The 20,558-nt window shown below is 43.7% G+C and overlaps 1 protein-coding gene across 2 annotated transcripts in view; it reads left to right on the top strand.

The window, feature by feature from the left end:
* IMPG1 (interphotoreceptor matrix proteoglycan 1) overlaps nucleotides 1-20,558 on the top strand; it is a 340,276-nt gene that overhangs the window by 146,370 nt on the left and 173,348 nt on the right. For both annotated transcript variants that reach the window (XM_040349990.1, XM_040349991.1), the window contains exon 8: nucleotides 11,221-11,279. In XM_040349990.1, coding sequence (XP_040205924.1) covers nucleotides 11,221-11,279 — 59 coding nt within the window. The remainder of the gene's footprint in view (nucleotides 1-11,220; nucleotides 11,280-20,558) is intronic.

Genomic DNA, 20,558 nt, shown 5'->3' with positions numbered 1-20,558 from the left:
CCCAAACAGTATATAACAATGATCGACCAGAGAGTGAGCCAAACGGATAGCTGCAAACAACTGGTCACTAGACCATCCTTTTAAAGCCTGGCGGCAATAATCACCGCTTTCAGATGCCAGCAGAGAAAAATAAATAACCTCATCGGCATTCATGTTTGCAAACAAACTGAATTAAAATGGTTCCCCTGTGCAGCCACTTCTGGTCAGGAACGGCCCTGGTATTCTGTCATGTATCAGATAAGATCAGAACTGTGTGGACTGCAACAGAGGAAACCCAAACATAAATAGGTGAAAGTAAGTTTATTAAGGTAAATGCATATAAATGTGAATACACCACCAATCCAAACAGCGTGAACAAACCAAACAACCAAAACAGTGATATTAAACCAACCAGCATATATAGCAAAGGGGATACCAGAATCATAGTCAAGCCAGGCCAGGATCATAAACAGGAGATCAGCAGATGGGGGCCAGGGGTAAACAGACAGGGACAAGATGGAAGGAATCATTCTGCAGGGCAAGGATCCAGGGATACAAGGCTGCAGGGCAAAGATCCAGGGATACAGGAACAGATACAAACAGGTTCAGCATACAAGATACAGTGTACAGGATACAGGAATCAGGGTTCAGGTTCAGCATCAGAATAACAGGTAAACAGGCTGCAGGTCAGGGCACGAGGACAATACCAGGGCAAGGTGAGTGTGCACTTGCCGGGTATTTATACTATTACCTGCTAACAAGCTCAGGTGATGCCTGACTGCAGAAGGTAAAATCTGCCCCACACTGCCAGGATCCATCCGCTGGTGGATGCTAGTACTGCGGCCCAAAGATGACATAACACCAGCAGGGAGAAGTTCCCCTGACAGTTCCAAACTGCCAGGAGACACCTGCTGGTAGACCTCAGTACTGCACCATTTCACAAAAAAAGTGTCAAAATGTTAAAAACCACAGGAGACAGCTTGGGACAAGTCCTTTTTTAAAAATAAAAAAGAAAGAAAAAGATTCCAACGATGCAATCCAGTCTCTCTCGAGCGATACAGAGAAATAAAAAGCCCTGCCGCTACGAACAATACCACCTCCATAGAAGGCGCCTGGCCTAATGACGCTCTCCCGGTGTGACTGCTCTTTTATAGCTGAGGGTGGGGCCACCTGTCACGTGCACGGGTGACCCCGCCCCCTCTCTGACGCAAGGAGAAAGCTCAGGATTACCCAATGATGTGTACAGGCAGCACAGTGGTGTAGTGGTTAGCATTTTCACTTAGCAGCAAAATGGTCGTTGGTTCGAATCCCGACCATGACACCATCTGCCTGGAGTTTGCATGTTCTCCCTGTGTCTGCGTGGGTTTCGTCTGGGTACTCCGGTTTCCTCCCACACTCTAAAGACATGCTGGTAGGTTAATTGGAACCTGTCCAAATTGGCCCAGTATATATGTATATATGTGTGTCCCAAGCATGTCGAGATCCTATGGGGTAAATGACCGCACCAGCCAGGAAGACACTGGCTGCAAAAAGCGCCTAGAGGCGATTCAGTTTGCATGTGTAGAGCTATACAAGTCACTCATTCATTCATTCACGGATGGCCCTGTCCTCTCTGGCGCAACCCAGGTGTCAGAGGGTGTGGGGTCACCCGTACATGTCAATGGGTAACCCTGGGGTTTCATTTGATGTCCAGCAGGATAACAGTCGCCGCGCCCCCTTGGGGGCGTGCATCGTGCCGATCGGTGGTGCAGTTAGTCAGTCTGACACACCGCTACACCGATCTTGGCAAACAGCCTCCGACAGAGGCTCTTTACCACGTGATCAGCCGTGTCCAATCACACGGCATTCATACAAAAATCGGAATTAATTAAGGTCGACTCTGTCAATTGAAGGCTCATGGTGTCTGTTGGATGTTCTGAAGATTCGACGAAGCAGCTAAACTGTACGACGCCTCGATCGTACATGTCTGGTTGAATGCTCTGCCCATGCTATTATTAATTATTATTACTAGTCAAACAACATTAGAATTCTTCTATAGCTTATGGGCGGAGCATTTGACCGTAAAATGTCCGCTCGCGGCAATCGTATGTTTTTAGCTGCTTCGTCAAATCTTCAGGTCGAATGGTATTATACATATTTTTGATCGTATCAAATGATACGATACTTGTTTGTTTCTGATCATGTTAAATGGTCTACTTCAATAGCCAATGGAATTGATTTGTATCGAAATTCAAGCTATATTGAACTGTTGTCACAACAATATGAAAATATAATGGATACGAAAATAAAGCATTTTTTATTTCGGATCTTAATTTCGGATCTTTTGGATTTCGGAATTTGCGCATTTATTTGCGCATTCAAACTCGAAAATCCCAGAAATTCGGACAAAAATGCATTCGGACCATAACGAATCTCTAGATTATCTCTAAGCATTATCAGAATTACGACATAGGTATGGTATCTCCCCATGGTATGTGTGGAGATATAGACCACTCCAACATTTCGTTGAGACCCTTCCAAAACCCCTTCGCTCAGTCCACAAGCTCCTTTCCTGTGAAAGACTTGTGGATCAGGGGGGGAATAAACAGACATGGGATATCTAGTATATATAAGATGTTGATCTCCCCACCTGATTCCGGGTCATCAGGCCTTTTGGAGAGCTGGGAATGTGAACTGAATCAAACTATTCCGAAGTCTTAAAACTTAAAGTTATTCAGTATGTACATTCTACCTCAATGAATACCAGAATTAAATTAATGAATTACAAATAGTTAACAACGTGGTATTATGTTCCATCAAAATTACATAATATTAACCTAAGTGACACTTTTATGTTGGAGGGCTTGTGGAGGGGGGAGGGAACACATGCTCATATTTTGTGGAGTTGCCCTTTGATCCAGCCTAATTGGAAAGAAGTGCTAAGGCTAATTAAGTATATCAGCATTGTGGAGGTCAGGCAGGACCCCATGCAATGTTTGTTCTATGCTTCAGGTGAATCAAGGAAGAAGTATAGAACAGCTATCACCCTTTTTTCATTAAACGCAGCAAAAGCATTCATTCCAAAGTACTGGAATGTTAAAAAAATACAGACAATTAAGGAGTGGTTTAGAGCTGTAGACCGAACTAGGCTAATGGAAGAATTAATTGGTTTACAAAATGATCTTGGACTAAGATTTTATAGAATATGGAGAACCTGGCTTGGGTTTAAATAATCCCCAATTTATATGAGTTATATGGGTAATGAAAATGCAAATTAAAAGATGTAGGGGGAGATGGAACAAAGGGAATCTCTTGAGTGGAATATTAAGAAGATTAGGGTCCCTTTACCTCTCTCTCTCTCTCTCTCTCTCTCTCTCTCTCTCTCTCTCTCTCTCTCTCTCTCTCTCTCTCTTTTCTCCTGTTTTTTTGACCCCCCCTTTTCCTTTTTTTCCTCACTAGAATTTGGAAATTAATATACAAAGAAGGAAAGGATCCAAAAATATGCTCGTCATATAGACCAATAGCACTATTAAATATAGATTTCAAAATACTAACTAAAATATTAACATTAAGACTACAGCCACTATTAAAGACTATTATAGATTCAGATCAGACAGGATTCATGCCACAATGAACGACAGACGTAAATCTACACAGACTATATACAAATATACATGCCCATTATAATTGTGAAGGAACAAGAACAAGAACGGTAGCCTCCCTAGATATAGAGAAGGCCTTCGACATGATCGAATGGCCTTTTCTATGGGAGATACTCAGAAGAATGGGGTTTCCAGTAACATTTATTAAATAGGTACAAATAATATATAGAAAATCTATGTCAGCGGTTAAATGGGGGGGAAAACTATCATCCTTTTTTCAGTTGCACAGAGGCACACAACAGGGCTGTCCTCTCTCTCCGGCACTTTTTGCCAGTGGCAGAGGCTCTGAGGACCTCACAAGACATCCAGGGACTCCGACTAGGGGGACTGGAGGAGAGGGTAGCCCTGTATGCTGTTATTTCTAAAGGATGCAGGCCCATCATTGAAGGGAGCCCTAGAGTTACTGAATGTCTTCTCAGGATTCACAGGACTTAAAGTGAACTGGGATAAATCACTGTTATTTGCTATTGATCAAGGCGCGCATGATACAACGACCCCAGATCTTCCACTGAGATGTGTAACAGAGTTTAAATATCTGGGCATAATAATATCACGCCAGGCTGAGAAATATAAAAAGCTAAATTTAGACCCAGTGCTGCAGGAATATAAGAAAAATCTAAAGATATGGGAAACGCTTCCTCTATCCCTTTTAGGGCGTATAAATTTATTAGAAATGAAGATCCTTCCCAGGTTGCTTTATCTGTTTAGAAACTCACCACAATGGCTACCAAAAAGTTGGGTTAGCATTTCTAGACCTATATAAATATTATCTTTCAACTCAGTTGGTGACAATAGAGAGATGGTTGAATCCAGACGGATATGATCCCGCTACAATGGTGGAGGCACTGCAGGCATTACCATTTCGTGGGCTAAAATGTAGGCCAGATTTAACACCGTCAATGATAACAACAGTAAAGGCATGGAAAGTTGGTATAACAAGAGAGAGTAATCTAAAAACAGATATATCCCCAAATACTCCATTATGACGAAATCCTGAACTGGCACATTTATCTTCCATTCAGGACCCTAGAGCATGGACGAAATTCGAAGTAAAAAAAATATCACAAGTAATACACGAGGGAAAAAAATCCTCATTTGCAGATATGAGAGAAAAGTGGAATGTGCCGGAGAATTATTTTTTTAGACATATGCAGATGGTTCATGCTCTGGTAGCCCAATTTCCCGATGGCATCCCGCAAATAATAGAAACAGGCTTAGAACAAATGATGAGAAAGAGAAAGGAAAAAGGGTTGATCTCAACTTTATACACCTATTTAGTAAAAACAGAACCATTAGATATGAATAAACTATATGAATGTTGGTAGAGAGACGTTCCAAAATTGTCATCAGAAAATTGGGGGGAGATATATAAATTTCCTTTTCAAATTCTAGTCTCACTTCGAGACAAATTAATCCAATTCAAAATAACACATAGGAGTTATTATACACCGTATAAGTTGTTTAAAATATTTCCATCAAATCCTCAAAACTGTTGGAGATGTGCAGGTATTCCAGGAAATTGTATACATATATTCTGGACCTGCCCAAAGATAAGGTGGTTTTGGAGAGAGGTCTTGAGAGTAATTGATGAAGTGACATTAGTTCAACTTGAGGCAGAGATCTGCCTGTTAGGATTAATAGAGGAAATTGTGTCCCTATAGAAAAAAGAACACAGGTGGGTCTGTTGCTCTTTTACACAAGAAAGGCAATAGTGTTAAATTGGAAGAGAGTGGAAGCCCCCTCGGGGGCGCAATGGAAAAACTTGATAAACAGTAATCTGTCATTGTATAAACAGACATATTATAATAAAGGAAATTGGGAGAAATATAGGAAAACATGGGCAAATTGGAAAGAGAATGTGGAAGTAGGATGGAACTACACCAATGGAAGAAAGGGATAAAAAGGAGGTAAATGGAAGAAGACATAAATGTGAAGCATGTAATGGAATGTTTGTATTGATGTGATTTTAATGAAAATGTGAAATGTGAAATGTATAATTGTATATGTGTATATGAGAAAGAAAAACAAAACAATAAAGAGATAAAAAAAAAAAAAAAGAATTTGGAAATTCACTAGGAAGTAGTGTAACTGGGGTTAATATTTCGTAAGAGGACATGGTTATCTAGGTGATCTGGTTGATAGCTATATATATCTCAGTATTCACCCTTAATCAAATAAAATTAGTAATGATTCACTTTATATTTTATGGGGTTTAACCACTTGCTTACTGGGCACTTAAACCCCACTCCTGCCCAGACAAATATAGCTTTTTTTGTGGTATTTGATCACCTCTGTAGTTCTTATTTTTTGTTAATTTTTTTTAAAAAGACCGAATAAAAAAAAATACAAAACCGTTTTATATTTTGTTATAAAATTTTGCAAACAGGTAATTCTTCTCCTTCATTGATGTACGCTGATGAGGCTGCACTGATGAGCACCGATAGGCTGCACTGATGGGCACAGATGGGCTGCATTGATGGGCTGCATTGATGGGCACCAATAAGGCGGCACTGGTGGGCACTGATAGGCAGCACTGGTGGGCACTGATAGGTGGCACTGGTGGGCACTGAGAGGTGGCACTGATGCGTGGCACTGAAGGGCATTGAAATGTGGCACTGAGAAGTGGCACTAATAGCTGCCAGTGATGGGCACTGATCGGCACTGGTAGGTGACACTGATAGGCAGTACTGCTAGGTGGCATTGATGAGGCACTGCTTGGCACCACTGGTGGGCATTGATAGGTGGCACTGTTTTTCACTGGTGGGCACTGTCAGGTGGCACTGACAGGCAGTACTGGTGGGCACAGATGAGGCGGATGTGCCTCTTCCTCTTCGGGACCGATGTCCCTTGCACAAAAGCCAGTGATCGGCTTTTTTTCTCCTCACGCTGTCAGCGTGAGGAGGAAAACAAAGATTACTGAGCTTTTGTTTACATCACATGATCAGATGCTATTGGCTGATCACGTGGTAAGGGACCGATCTGTGATCACCTGAGTCTCAGTGACTCGGTAATCACAGCGTGCACCGCACGTGCCCTGCAGGGGGCATGCAGGGAGCGTGTAAAAGGGAGGACGTCTATTGAAGGATACACACGGATTTTCAACAATTGTCCGATAGAGCGTAAAAATGGTCAGATTTTATGACAACAGCCTGTCATAACACAATTCCCGTCGGATAATCTGATCATGTGTACAAGGTTTAAGACTATAGCCTCGTACATAGCCTCGTACACACACACGGTTTTCTCTGCAAGAACCAGCAAGAAAACTGCTGGCAGAGCTTTCTTGCCGAGTAAACCGTGCGTGTGTACGAGGCATTGAGGTTTCTCGTCAAGAAAACTGCCCAGAATCTAGACAAGAAAAATAGAGAACATGCTCTCTATTTTCTCGTTGTGAATCTCGGCAGTGTTTTCCTGCCGAGAAACCCGAGCGTCTGTATACTTACCTGTCGCCATGGAAACCCGTGCATGCTCAAAATGACTTTGACGCATGCGCAGTAGCTTCCAAGGCATAGGTAGGGTGTAGCAAGATGGCGGTGACGGCATCGAATGTGACGAACGCATGCTCGTTGTAGTCGATGACGTCACTGCATTCTTGCCATGCAAAAGAACGGCGGTTCTTGCCAAGAAACAACATTTTTTTCCTGACGAGATTCTGGGCCGTGTGTACAGGGCTTTACTGCTGTAAAGTGGGAATGACCCCGGTTAGGAGACTGGCTTTATATCTTGAAGGAGACTTTCCTCTATACCAGACTTTCTCATCTAGTGTGCCACGGCACACTGGTGTGCCGTCAGAGGTTCTCAGGTGTGCCGCGGAGTCAGTGGAGAGAAGGCTGTCAGATGAGCCTGCTCTCCTGCCGAACTGTGATAAGCTCTGTCGGCTTCAAAAGTGAAGTTGAGAAGTTGGGGGTGGTAAAAACAGCTCAACCATGTGGTTTTACCGCCCCTATGATATGTGAACAAGAACTTGGTTCACATCTGTGTAGCTGCATGTAGGGCAGCCCATTCATTTCCGTATTTACAAAAATGCAGGGAAACAAGTCTCCAACCTTTTTTTTTTTAATTGCACTGCAGCAAAAGCACCCCACATTTTCCACTGTGTGGGGGTACCATTAAGAATTAATGGTACCCCTAAAGAGCAGAGCATTTGTCTGTGTGTCAGGAATGAGCGTGATTTTGCGCGTTTTCTGCGACACACCGCAATGTGAACCAAGCCTTAACCTCCTTGGCGGTATCCCCGAGCGTGACTCGGGGTGGTTTTTCCATGCTAGGATCGGTATCCCCTAGTCACGCTCGGGGTAGATGTGCAGAGCGTGCAGCGGCGCGGCTTACCTTCTCGCTGAATCCACAGGCTTGGTTTACTAACCTTGTCCGTGGATCCTGCGATGCCTCCCCGCTGTGTGAGCGAGCGGGTCCTTGCTCGATTCACAGTGTCCCCGTGTGCCGCCGATCTCCGTTCCCTGCGACGTTACGAGAACGGCGCCAAATTCAAAAACGTAAACAAACACAATACATACAGTATACTGGAATCTTATATATTACAATACTGCATGTAAAAAATACTCACCCCCCTTGTCCCTAGTGGTCTGCCCAGTGCCCTACATGTTCTTTTATATAATAAAAACTGTTCTTTCTGCCTGCAAACTGTAGATTGTCCATAGCAACCAAAAGTGTCCCTTTATGTCAAAAATGGTTTTAGAGCAGCTAGAAAACAGCGATAATAAATTATAATCACTTGCAGAATTGAGCGATAGCGATTTGTGGGGAAATTCGTCATAAAAAAATAAAAGTAATGACAGTGACAATTCTGCAACTGAGCAAATTTCAGTGATTTTGAGTTGATTACATTATTGAATAATTTTTATTATAATTATATTATTATTTGTTATAATTATTTTATTTTAAAAATCATACCTGGGATGCCTACTAGACTCTTGTTTGGTCAGATTTAAATGAGTTATTCCTAAGAATTGCAGGCCTACAGTATAAAACGCCAAATTTCCTTGCAAATAATTGTACCGCTTTTGGTACGTAATTCCAGACAGAATCATACCGCCAGGGAGGTTAAAAAGGGGTGCCTCAAGACTGAAAATACTTTTTAAGGGTGCCCCGACTGGAAAAAGGTTGAGAAACACTGCTCTATACAATGCACTGTATAGTGGAGAGGCAAGAGTTAGAAATGCATGTGCAAACATCATGGTGATTGCGGCTGATAAAAAGGTCAATATGAAAATGAAAATGGGTTAATGAAGACTGGCATCTCTGAAAATGCTCCTGTGTTTAATGAAGAGCCACAGGCTCACTGAGATGGAAATGTTTATGTGCTTAGCACAACGCTACAGGCTCCCAGTGATGAGATGTTGGTGATGGAACCTGCTGCGTTTAACAATGTAATATTGCAATCTGGTATACTTAATGATGAAATGTGCAATGTGTCTACTCTTCTGCCACTGTTTTTCTGTATCTCCCTGGACAGATGGACCAGTACTGCAGAGTATGTTTGATACACAAAACAATTACACTGTGATAGTTTGGTGAAAAGTTTATTATCAATGTTAAACAAGGTCTCTGTATGTCACAGTGTGGCCAAAGAAGCTGGTGTTGGTGGAAATATGAGATGCCACAAGAGAATAAAGAGATTGGGGTCGATAACCCAAAGTTGGGATCATGGAACAAAGGACAAATGTCAGCACAGTTGGTGTCAGATTGTTATATGCCAGAGGTGCACTCTGAAGTTGCTGCAGGAGAAACTCTGCAGTGTTTGCATCTTCTGCTGACATTACCCTGCAAACAGAGGGCCAGATCCACGTACCTCGGCGCATTTTTACGTCCGGCGTCGCGTATCTCAGATACACTACGCCGCCGCAACTTACAGCGTATTTTCCGTATCCACAAAGAATTTGCGCCGTAAGTTACGGTGGCGTAGTGTAAATGTGTCGGCGTAAGGGCGCACAATTCAAATGACTAAGTTGTGGGCGTGTTTTATGTTAATACGTCTTGACCCCACGTAAATGACGTTTTTTCTGAACGGCGCATGCGCCATCCGTGGGGGTATCCCAGTGCGCATGCTCCAAATGAACCTGCAACAAGCCAATGCTTTCGACGTGAACGTAGTTCTACGCAAAGCCCTATTCGCGAATGTTTTACGCAAACGACGTAAACGACGGAAAATTCAACGCTGGCCCGACGTCCATACTTAACATTGCGTACGCCTCATAGAGCAGGGGTAACGTTACGCCGAAAAAAGCCTTACGTAAACGACGTAAAAAAATGCACCGGCCGGACGTACGTTTGTGGATTGGCGTATCTAGCTAATTTGCATACTCGACGCGGAAATTCCATAACAGGAAACAAACCTTTCACCTGTTGAGGGGGGAAGCAGAGTTAGCCCTTTAGAGGTAAGGGAAAAGGTGAAGACAAGCAGGAATTTGCCCACGTAGATGGTAGCTGGCACATAGGTAGCCAATGCTAGGGGTACAAACCTGTGTGTTTTCTCACTTTGTCACAGTGTGAAAAAGGTTAAGTGGCACTCAGGGATCTAATGTTTACAGATTGAGGGGCTCCAGGATGTTTGATACAGAGGGAATTGGTTGTTCAGTGTGCTTAGGGATTAGTGAATCTTGGTGTAAGTCCTTAAAGCAGACCTTCAGTGATTTTTTTCAACTTACCATCTATTAAATCTTCTGCCCTTGCTGTTTTAACTTTGGATAGTAAAACATTTTTTTTCTGCCAGTAAAAATCTTATACAGCCCACTTCCTGTTTCTTGTCTGGTGACATCATGCACAGCCCTCTCTCTCACTCTCGGGAGAGTTTGCCAGGAAGGGAGGGGGGATGAGTCATAAGAGGGCCAATGAAAGCTGCAGGTCTGCCTCTGTGTGCTGTGTAAATCTAGGAAGTGAACAGGCAGAATCTTCAGCTGCCCACAGTTAAAATTGATGCAGCCAGACTTACATAGTTACATAGTTAGTCAGGTTCAAAAAAGACACAGGCTCATCAAGTTCAACCAAAGAAAAAGAAATAAATACAATCCCATATACACAAACCTACACCCACAGTTGATCCAGAGAAAGGCACAAATAAAACAGCAATGCATGATCCAATTTGCTACAGCAGGGGAAACAAATCCTTCCTGATCCCCCTAAGAAGCAATTGGATTTTCCCTGGATCAACTTTACCTATAAATGTTAGTACCCAGTTATATTATGTACATTTAGGAAAGAATCCAGGCCTTAAAGCAATCGACTGAGCTTGCCAGAATCACCTCTGGATGGAGACTATTCCACATTTTCACAGCTCTTACTGTGAAAAAACTTTTCTGAGATTTCTGCATTATTGGACACTACAGACTAAGACTGGGATGTCATTAAAGTTCATTTGTGTGTAAAGGCAGGTGTCCCAATACTTTTGGTAATATAGTGTGTGTGTGTGTGTATATATATATATATATTTCTTTTACTTTTGGTGGAATTATTAGCTGAAGATACCTAGGGTATTGGAAGAGATAGTTAAATTATATTTAAAACAAATCAAACAAAGTCTTAAACAGTACATGCTGCTAAATGTAATTATCACTCAACATATCTTTTTTTTTTTTTTCCTCAGATGCAAAAGGTATTTGAAAAGCTTCCAGGATTCAAAGAAATACAGGTTCTAGGATTTAGGTAAGAAAAAAATATTTTTTTGTTTTTTGACTGTCACGATTCAGTTTCTCAGGCTCAAGATCTGAGAAACAGGTGGTAGATTTCCTTCTTTTCTTTTTTTCCCTTTCTATTTTTATAATTTTTAATTTTTTTTTTTTTTGAAAAAGCATAGCAATCTCCTTATCAAAAGGATACCAGCTCAGCATGCCAATCATCTGGCATCCCCATAACAAACATTTTGCAGACATATGTTTTCCCTGCTATATTAATATCAGCACATACTGTATATCTTTCAGCATTAGATAATAATAAATAATTAAGTGGTGCTGTTGGAAGGTTTATGTGTAATTTACTTGCTCCAAGTAGGGGATGGCAGCTTGAAGCTCTCTGCACAAACCCTTTCTTTGGAAAAAACAAGTCCCTCCCCTTCTTTTTCAGCAAAATGTTAAGAGTAATCCACAAGGCGTATTTTATCTTTGTTGTTTTGCAGAAATCTTCCTCTTACTTGAAAGACCCTGTCATGGGGAAGAAATGATCACCTCTCTATTTAGTATGGGGTTTCCAATTGAGATTATTTACAAAATATTTAAAGGTTGTGCACCAAAGTAGATAGGGTGAAACTAAGATCACTTTGTATAACTAATCATGTGCAGTGATTAAACATTTAAAATGAACAGTTTCATTCTAAAATCTAGGCTGTTAATGCGGCAAGTAGAACAGTATCTGCGCCTATAGTAGATGAACACCACTGATTTATTGAAAAAGTAAATTTGATTTAAAATGAAACAGGATTTGCTTTTCAGCATGTATAGGTAAATAGTCCATTGTGATGCAGACTTCCAAAATGAAAAAAATCTCCATAGGCAACGTTTTTACATGTTTTAACAGTTACCAGTTTAGAGGTACAGAGGAGGTCTAGTGCTAGAATTATTGCTCTCACTCTAACGATTTCTACGGTACCTCACGTGTGATTTGAACACTGTTTACATTTATGAGCGTGACTTACGTATTGACAATGTAAACATCCCTTGTTACAGCAACAATCACAGGTGAGGTATTTTTTTTGTGGGATCCGGGGTCTATAAGACCCAAAATCCCTCCTTGGCTGTTTTGAATACTGGCATTTTTTGCAAATCTGGCACCTTTAAGGCTCCAGTAAACCGGAAGTGATGTCATGATGTCGCTTCCAGGTTATTAGATCCAAGACCCGATCAAAGCTGATTCCGGATGTGTTCGGGTCTCCGGCCAGCCGACAGACATGCTGGCTGGTGACTCAGGCCTCCTGGTGGGATGGGAGAGCCCAGGTGGAGTGGTAGAAGGCGGCAGGAGGGGGGATATCACCTCCCACTGCTTGTGATAACAATCGAGCGGATTCTTAGTTGCATCGGTTGTTATCACTAGAATGCCGACCGCCGGCTCTAAAAAAGGTACAACCACTTGAAGCAGAATGACGTACAGGTATGTGATTTTGAGGCAAGTGGTCACTTGTTTTCCTATTACAAGGAATTTAAACATCCGTTGTAATCTTTCCTTTACCTGTAAATGTAAAAGATATTTAAAAAAAGTAATCTTTTGCTTTAAAAAGAAAAATGTGTTTACTTCACGGATAGAACGGAAGTGATGTCATGAGGTTGTTCTGGTCCTCCAAGGCCATGGAGGCAATCCGATATGATCTAGTCTCTCATTACCTCTGTGACCAGCTGGCCACACCTTCGGATTATTTCTCGGGCATGCCAGTGGAAGCCAGAGAAACACCAGCAGACTTCTCCCTCTTCCACTGCTTCAGAAAGCATTTCAGTGGCTAATGAGCCGCTGGGAATTCTTTAACCACTTGACAACTGGGCACTTAAACACCCTTAATAACCAGACCAATTTTCAGCTTTTGGTGCTCTCACGTTTTGAATGACAATAACTCAGTCATACAACATTGTAACCAAATGAAATTTTTGTCCTTTTTTTCCCACAAATAGAGCTTTCTTTTGGTGGTATTTGATCACCTCTGCGGTTTTTATTTTTTTCGCTATTAATGAAAAAAGAACGAAAATTTTGTAAAAAAATGAATTTTTCTTCATTTCTATCATATCATTTTGTAAAAAAGTAATTTTTCCTTATACATTTGGCCTAAAATGCATACTGCTACATATTTTTGGTAAAAAAAAAAATTTGGATATTATTTAGTCTGGGTGAAAGTTATAGGGTCTACAAGCTATGGTACCAATTTCTGAAAATTGAACAATTTGATCACACCTGAATTACTGACAGCTTCTCTCATTTCTTGAGACCCTAACAAGCCAATAAAGTACAAATACCCCCCAAATGACCCCTTTTTGGAAAGTAGACATTCCAAGGTAGTTAGTAAGAGTCATAGTTAGTTTTTTGAAGTTGTCATTTGTTCCCACAATTCTTTGCAAAATTAAGATTTTTTTTTTTTTTTTTTTTTTCATACCAATATTGTCATTATAACAGGTTATTTCTCTCACATGGCATGTATATTCCACAAATGACACCCCAAAATATATTCTGCTGCTCCTCCTGAGTATGGCGATACCACATGCGTGAGACTTTTACACAGCGTGGCCACATACAGAGGCCCAACACCGAAGTAGCAACTTCAAGCATTCTAGGAGCATAAATTACACATCTAATCTCTCAACCACCTATTACACTTTTGAAGGCCCTGGAGCACCAGGACAATGGAAACGCCCACAAAGTGACCCCATTTTGGAAAGCTAACACCCCAACGTATAATCTATGAGGCATAATGAGTCTTTTGAACAGTTCATTTTTTTCCAGATGTTCTTGGAAAATGTGGAAAAAAATAAAAACGCATTTTTTTTACAGAAAGTTGTCCATTTATAGGATATTTCCAACACATAGCATGTACATAGAAAAAATTACACCCCAAAATATATTCTGCTGCTCCTCCTGAGTATGGCGATACCACATGTGTGAGACTTTTACACAGCGTGGCCACATACAGAGGCCCAACACCGAAGTAGCAACTTCAAGCATTCTAGGAGCATAAATTACACATCTAATCTCTCAACCACCTATTACACTTTTGAAGGCCCTGGAGCACCAGGACAATAGAAACGCCCACAAAGTGACCCCATTTTGGAAAGCTAACACCCCAACGTATAATCTATGAGGCATAATGAGTCTTTTGAACAGTTCATTTTTTTCCAGATGTTCTTGGAAAATGTGGAAAAAAATAAAAACGCATTTTTTTTTACAGAAAGTTGTCCATTTATAGGATATTTCCAACACATAGCATGTACATAGAAAAAATTACACCCCAAAATATATTCTGCTGCTCCTCCTGAGTATGGCGATACCACATGTGTGAGACTTTTACACAGCGTGGCCACATACAGAGGCCCAACACCGAAGTAGCAACTTCAAGCATTCTAGGAGCATAAATTACACATCTAATCTCTCAACCACCTATTACACTTTTGAAGGCCCTGGAGCACCAGGACAATGGAAACGCCCACAAAGTGACCCCATTTTGGAAAGCTAACACCCCAACGTATAATCTATGAGGCATAATGAGTCTTTTGAACAGTTCATTTTTTTCCAGATGTTCTTGGAAAATGTGGAAAAAAATAAAAACGCATTTTTTTTTACAGAAAGTTGTCCATTTATAGGATATTTCCAACACATAGCATGTACATAGAAAAAATTACACCCCAAAATATATTCTGCTGCTCCTCCTGAGTATGGCGATACCACATGTGTGAGACTTTTACACAGCGTGGCCACATACAGAGGCCCAACACCGAAGTAGCAACTTCAAGCATTCTAGGAGCATAAATTACACATCTAATCTCTCAACCACCTATTACACTTTTGAAGGCCCTGGAGCACCAGGACAATAGAAACGCCCACAAAGTGACCCCATTTTGGAAAGCTAACACCCCAACGTATAATCTATGAGGCATAATGAGTCTTTTGAACAGTTCATTTTTTTCCAGATGTTCTTGGAATATGTGGAAAAAAATAAAAACGCATTTTTTTTACAGAAAGTTGTCCATTTATAGGATATTTCCAACACATAGCATGTACATAGAAAAAATTACACCCCAAAATATATTCTGCTGCTCCTCCTGAGTATGGCGATACCACATGTGTGAGACTTTTACACAGCGTGGCCACATACAGAGGCCCAACATCCAAGAAGCACCATCAGGTGTTCTAGGGACATAAATTACACATCCAATTTCCTTACAATCTATCACATTTTTGAAGGGCCTTCATATTTCTAACACAGCATGTACATACCAAGAATTACACCCTAAAATACATTCTGCTGAGTAATGGGTAAAAAAAAAAGAAGATTACCTGTGGTTTTAGTAGTGCAATTGTCCACAGAAGGAGAGCCCCGATCCAGGCAGCAGGCAGGGACGTGGTCACTGGTCAGCGACAGTGAATGGAATTGTCCAGGCAGCAGGCAGGAATATTGTCCATAGTCAGTACAGTGCCAGCAGTGGCAAAATATTTGTCCTGGTAGGAACATGGTCCAAGTAGCGGGCCATGGGTAGGGGAATGGGGACAGGGGTAGAGGCTTCTCCCACCCAAATCTCTTTGAAGCCTCCGGGCAACCAGACCCTAATCCGGGAATGAGAAAACTAAAAAATTAGTTTTTTCATCCAGAAAAACAATTCTGGAGCCCCTCACATATGTGAGACCCCTGTGTTCCCACTAGTATAGCAGGGTAAAAGATCAATCCAAGGGGCAGGCAAAAAACGTGGTCAAACAGTCCAGGGTCAGTTCCAGAGCAGGCAGAGGTAGGTACAGTTTAGGGTTAGGCAAAAGAGTGGTCGTATAACAAGCCAGGGTCAGTTCCAGAGAAGGCAGAGGTATGTTTAGGGTTAGGCAAAAGAGTGGTCGTATAACAGGCCATGGTCGGTTCCGGAGAAGGCAGAAGTATGTTTAGGGTTAGGCAAAAGAGTGGTTGTATAACAGGCCATGGTCGGTTCCGGAGAAGGCAGAGGTATGAGTGCAGTGGCATAAGGGGTGTGGGGGGGGGGGAAAGTACAGGAAATTAGAATTGCGTTTACCATACGTCCCTAATAATGAAGAAACGTATGGTAACGGCGGAAACATGTTCCAATACAGAGGCCTGGTTGGGAAGGACAATCGGGACAGTAATATGTGGTGTCTTTTCTAATTCCTCTTCTGGAGCACACCCGGCACCTCTTCTGATGTCTGTTGCCTGTTTCACGGGAGGGGGTTTGCTCAGGAAAGTGACGCTCGTGCAGTCTGCTCACAGAATCAGAGCGAATATTTTCCGGTGGGTTTTCAGGGTACAAAAGGGCGGTGATGACTTCTTCTTGATAGTCCAGATATGATACGGGGTTCTCGGATGATTTTTTGTAAATTACATAGGAATTGTAGAAGGCCAAACTAAAAAAATAAATGGACACTTTCTTGTACCAGTGGCGGGATTTTCTTGTGGGCAGGTAGGGTTCTAACATCTGGTCGTTGAAGTCCACTCCCCCCATGAACAAATTATAGTCATATATGCATTTTGGTTTTTGGATTGGGCCGGTTCTTTTGGGGACTTCCACGTGGGTGTCATTGTGGATTGATGAAAGCATGTGGACGTTCCGTTTGTCCCTCCACCTGACAGCCAATATCTCCTGGTTCCTCAATGCTGCAGACTCCCCTCGTCTGAGCTTTTGATCCACCAGTTTTTGCGGGAAGCCTTTCCTGTTGGGTCTTATTGTGCCACATGCTGGGGTATTCTGAAGGTAAAGACAGCGAAACAGGGGCAAGCTGGTGTAGAAATTATCCACATAAAGGTGGTATCCCTTTCCAAAGAGTGGATACATCAGATCCCAGACCACTTTTCCGCTGACTCCCATATACTCTGGACATTCAGGGGGATGCAGTTGGGAGTCCTTTCCTTCATACACCATGAACGAGTAGAGGTACCCTGTGGCTCTGTCGCAAAGCTTGTACATTTTGACCCCATATCGGGCCCTTTTGCTGGGGATGAACTGCTTGATGCCCAGCCTGCCTGAGAATTTGACAAGGGACTCGTCCACAGATATGTTCTGGTCAGGGGTATATAATTGGGGAAATTGTTGAGCGAAAAAATTTAGAAGTGGCCGAATTTTATATAGCTTGTCAAAAGCAGGGTCATTTCGGGGGGGGCACTGGGCGTTGTCGTTAAAGTGGAGGAACCGCATAATTATTAAATATCGGGATCTTGGCATAAGGGAGGAGAAGAGTGGCATGTGGTGAATGGGTTTGGTGGACCAGTAGGAGTACAATTGTTTTTTTTTTGAAAGTGCCATAGTAAAGGTTAGGCCTAAGAACATTTTAAATTCGTCCACGGTTAGTTCTCTCCACTCAAAGGGGCGGGCATATCTGGAACCAGGGTTACTTCTTACGTACTGTTGTGCGTAGAGATTGCACTGGGCCACAATGGAGGAAAGGAAATCTTCGGTGAAAACTAAATTAAAAAAATTTATCATAGAAAAGTTTTCTGTGTTCACCTGGACACCTGGCTGGGCAGTGAAGGGGGGGATATTTGCTGCTCCGGAATTGGGGGGAAGCCACAGGGGGTTTTGAAGGCCATAGGGAAGGCTGGCATGGCCCCTATCCCTTTGGGGCTGAGATGACACCCTACTGGTGGACGGCACAGCTCTTGAGGTGGACGGCACAGCTCTTGAGGTGGACGGCACAGCTCTTGAGGTGGACGGCACAGCTCTTGGGGTGGACGGCACATCGCTTGGGGTGGACGGCACATCGCTTGGGGTGGACGGCACAGCGCTTGGAGTGGACGGCACAGCGCTTGGGGTGGACGGCACATCGCTTGGGGTTGTAGGCACAGCGCTTGAGGTGGACGGCCCTGCGCGTCTGGGAGTAGGCCGCTTCTCCACGCCAGCACCCCTTTTTTTCCTGGGCACATGTTCTTCTTCAGACTCTGAATCGGACCCACTGTCTATAACGGGTTCATAGGCCGAATCAGAATCGGACAGAGACTCCTCGCTGCTCTCATCGCTCATGGCAAGTAGAAGATGTACGGCCTGCTCGCCGGTAAAGAATTTTTTTGCCATACTGGTGGCTGGTGAGGCTGTACTGCAGAGTACTGTGGTGGCACTGGTGGACACAGGTGGGCACAGGCGGCACTTATGTGCACTGTAGTGGCACGGGTGTGGCTCTGGTGGGCACAGGCGGCACTGGTGGGCACAGGCGGCACAGGTGGCTCTGGTGGGCACAGGTGGCTCTGGTGTGCACCGATTAGCAGCACTGGTGGACACAGGCAGCACTGGTGGGCACAGGCAGCACTGGTGGGCACAGGCGGCACTGGAGGGCACAGGCGGCACAGGCGGCACTGGTGGGCACAGGCGGCACTGGTGGGCGCAGACGGCACTGGTGGGCGCAGACGGCACTGGTGGGCGCAGACGGCACTGGCGGGCGCAGGCGGCACTGGCGGGCGCAGGCGGCACTGGCGGGCACAGGCGTCACTGGTGGGCACAGGCGGCACTGGTACGGCACTGTTGTGGCAATATTATAGGACTCTGGTGACTGGTGCGGCTCTGGTGACACTGGTGCGGCTCTGGTGACACTGATGCGGCACAGATGTGGCACTGTTGGGCACAGATGTGGCACTGTTGGGCACAGATGGGCACAGATTGGGCACAGATGGGCACAGATTGGGCACTTTAGGCACAGATTGGGCAATTTAGGCACAGATTGGGCACTTTAGGGCACAGATTGGGCACTTTAGGGCACAGATTGGGCACTTTAGGGCACTTTAGGGCACAGATTGGGCACTGATGTGACACTATCGGCAATAGAACACTCACAGTTTATCTCCTCTTCTCTCCCGCTGATACTGTGTGAGGAGAGGAGAGGAGGTAAACTTTCCCTGACCTCCTGTGTTTACATTGTGATCGCGCCGTCATTGGACGGCGCGATCACAAGGTAAATGACCGTTGTTGCTGGTCATTTACCTAGATCTGTGTAGCGCCGGGTCTCATAGACCCGGCGCGCACAGAAATTTCTGTGTGCGCGCCCGAGGCGGCGCGCATTGCTGCTTCTGCGGGGCGCCGTTTCAGAACGGCGACCCCCAGTTAAGCATCCACCTTGCCGCCGTTTCCAGACGGCGGCTGGTGGCGAAGAGGTTAATGAGAAAGTCAGCCGCCGGCTGAAAAAAAAGATACTGGGGTTATGGCTGATAGCTTCAGCCATAACCCCAGTAAACCACTTGCAAACCGTAGAGTATATATACGTATTGCGATCGGCAAGTGGTTGCATAAACACACATATAGGCGTATTATTATTCAGGATTTATATAGCGGCAACAGTTTACGCAGTGCTTTACAACATGGGGGCAAGACAGTACAGTTACAATACAAATCAATACAGGAGGAATTAGAGGGCCCTGCTAATTAGAGCTTACAATCTAGAAGGGAGGGACAGTTGGCAGGTGTGTGTAAGATAGGCTTCTGTAAAGAGAAGTGTTTTCAGGAATCGTCTAAAAGCTAATAGAGTAGAAGATAACTGGACAAATTGGGGTAAGGCGTTCCATAGGATTGGAGAGGCTCTAGAGAAGTCCTGGAGGCGAGCATGGGAGAGGTGACGAGGGAGCTAGAGAACAGGAGGTCTTGAGAGGAATGGAGAGAACAAATAGGTTTGTATTTAGAGACTAGGCTAGTGATGTAGCTGGGGGCTTTGTAAGAAGTTGTTAGTATTTTGAATTAAATTTGTTGGGTGAGCGGAAGCCAGTGGAGGGATTGACAGAGAGGAGTAGCGGAAACAGAGCGATTGGTAAGGTGAATGAGTCTGGCATATAACAACAAAACCTGGGGAATGCCCAGGGAAAAACCAAGACTACTTACCGACCAGTTCACAGAACAACCAATTAACCTGTCTAACGGTATATGTTAAAAACAGGGGTTTTGTCCGCACGCATTTGCAAACGCATGCGTGAGCCACAGAGCCGCGCCAAGGTACCCTGTAATCTGTGGTCCTAACACTAAACAATGAGTGTCCTCACAATGGAGGCACATGCATTCTAATGGATAGATGAGGGCAGGTGGACTAAAGGGGAGCCACCCCTCCCTAAAGGTGCAGGAGCACACCAAAAACCCAGCATGTAGCACAATGGCTGTAAAGGTGTTGGTGCACTGCTGGACCAATACAAGCACCACAGGTGAAACATAAACGTGTCCACCGCCCCATCTATAGCTGGCCATAGCAGTAAGTAGCATTGGAAGGCTAACAACAAAACCTGGGAAATGCCCAGGGAAAAAACAAGCCTACTTACCAACCAGCTCGCAGAAC

The sequence above is a fragment of the Rana temporaria genome, chromosome 4 (genome assembly GCF_905171775.1).
Source record: "Rana temporaria chromosome 4, aRanTem1.1, whole genome shotgun sequence".
Classification (NCBI taxonomy): Eukaryota; Metazoa; Chordata; class Amphibia; order Anura; family Ranidae; genus Rana; species Rana temporaria.
The sequence above is the reverse complement of the archived record's forward strand: the minus strand, read 5'-3'. Positions and strand labels throughout refer to the sequence as shown.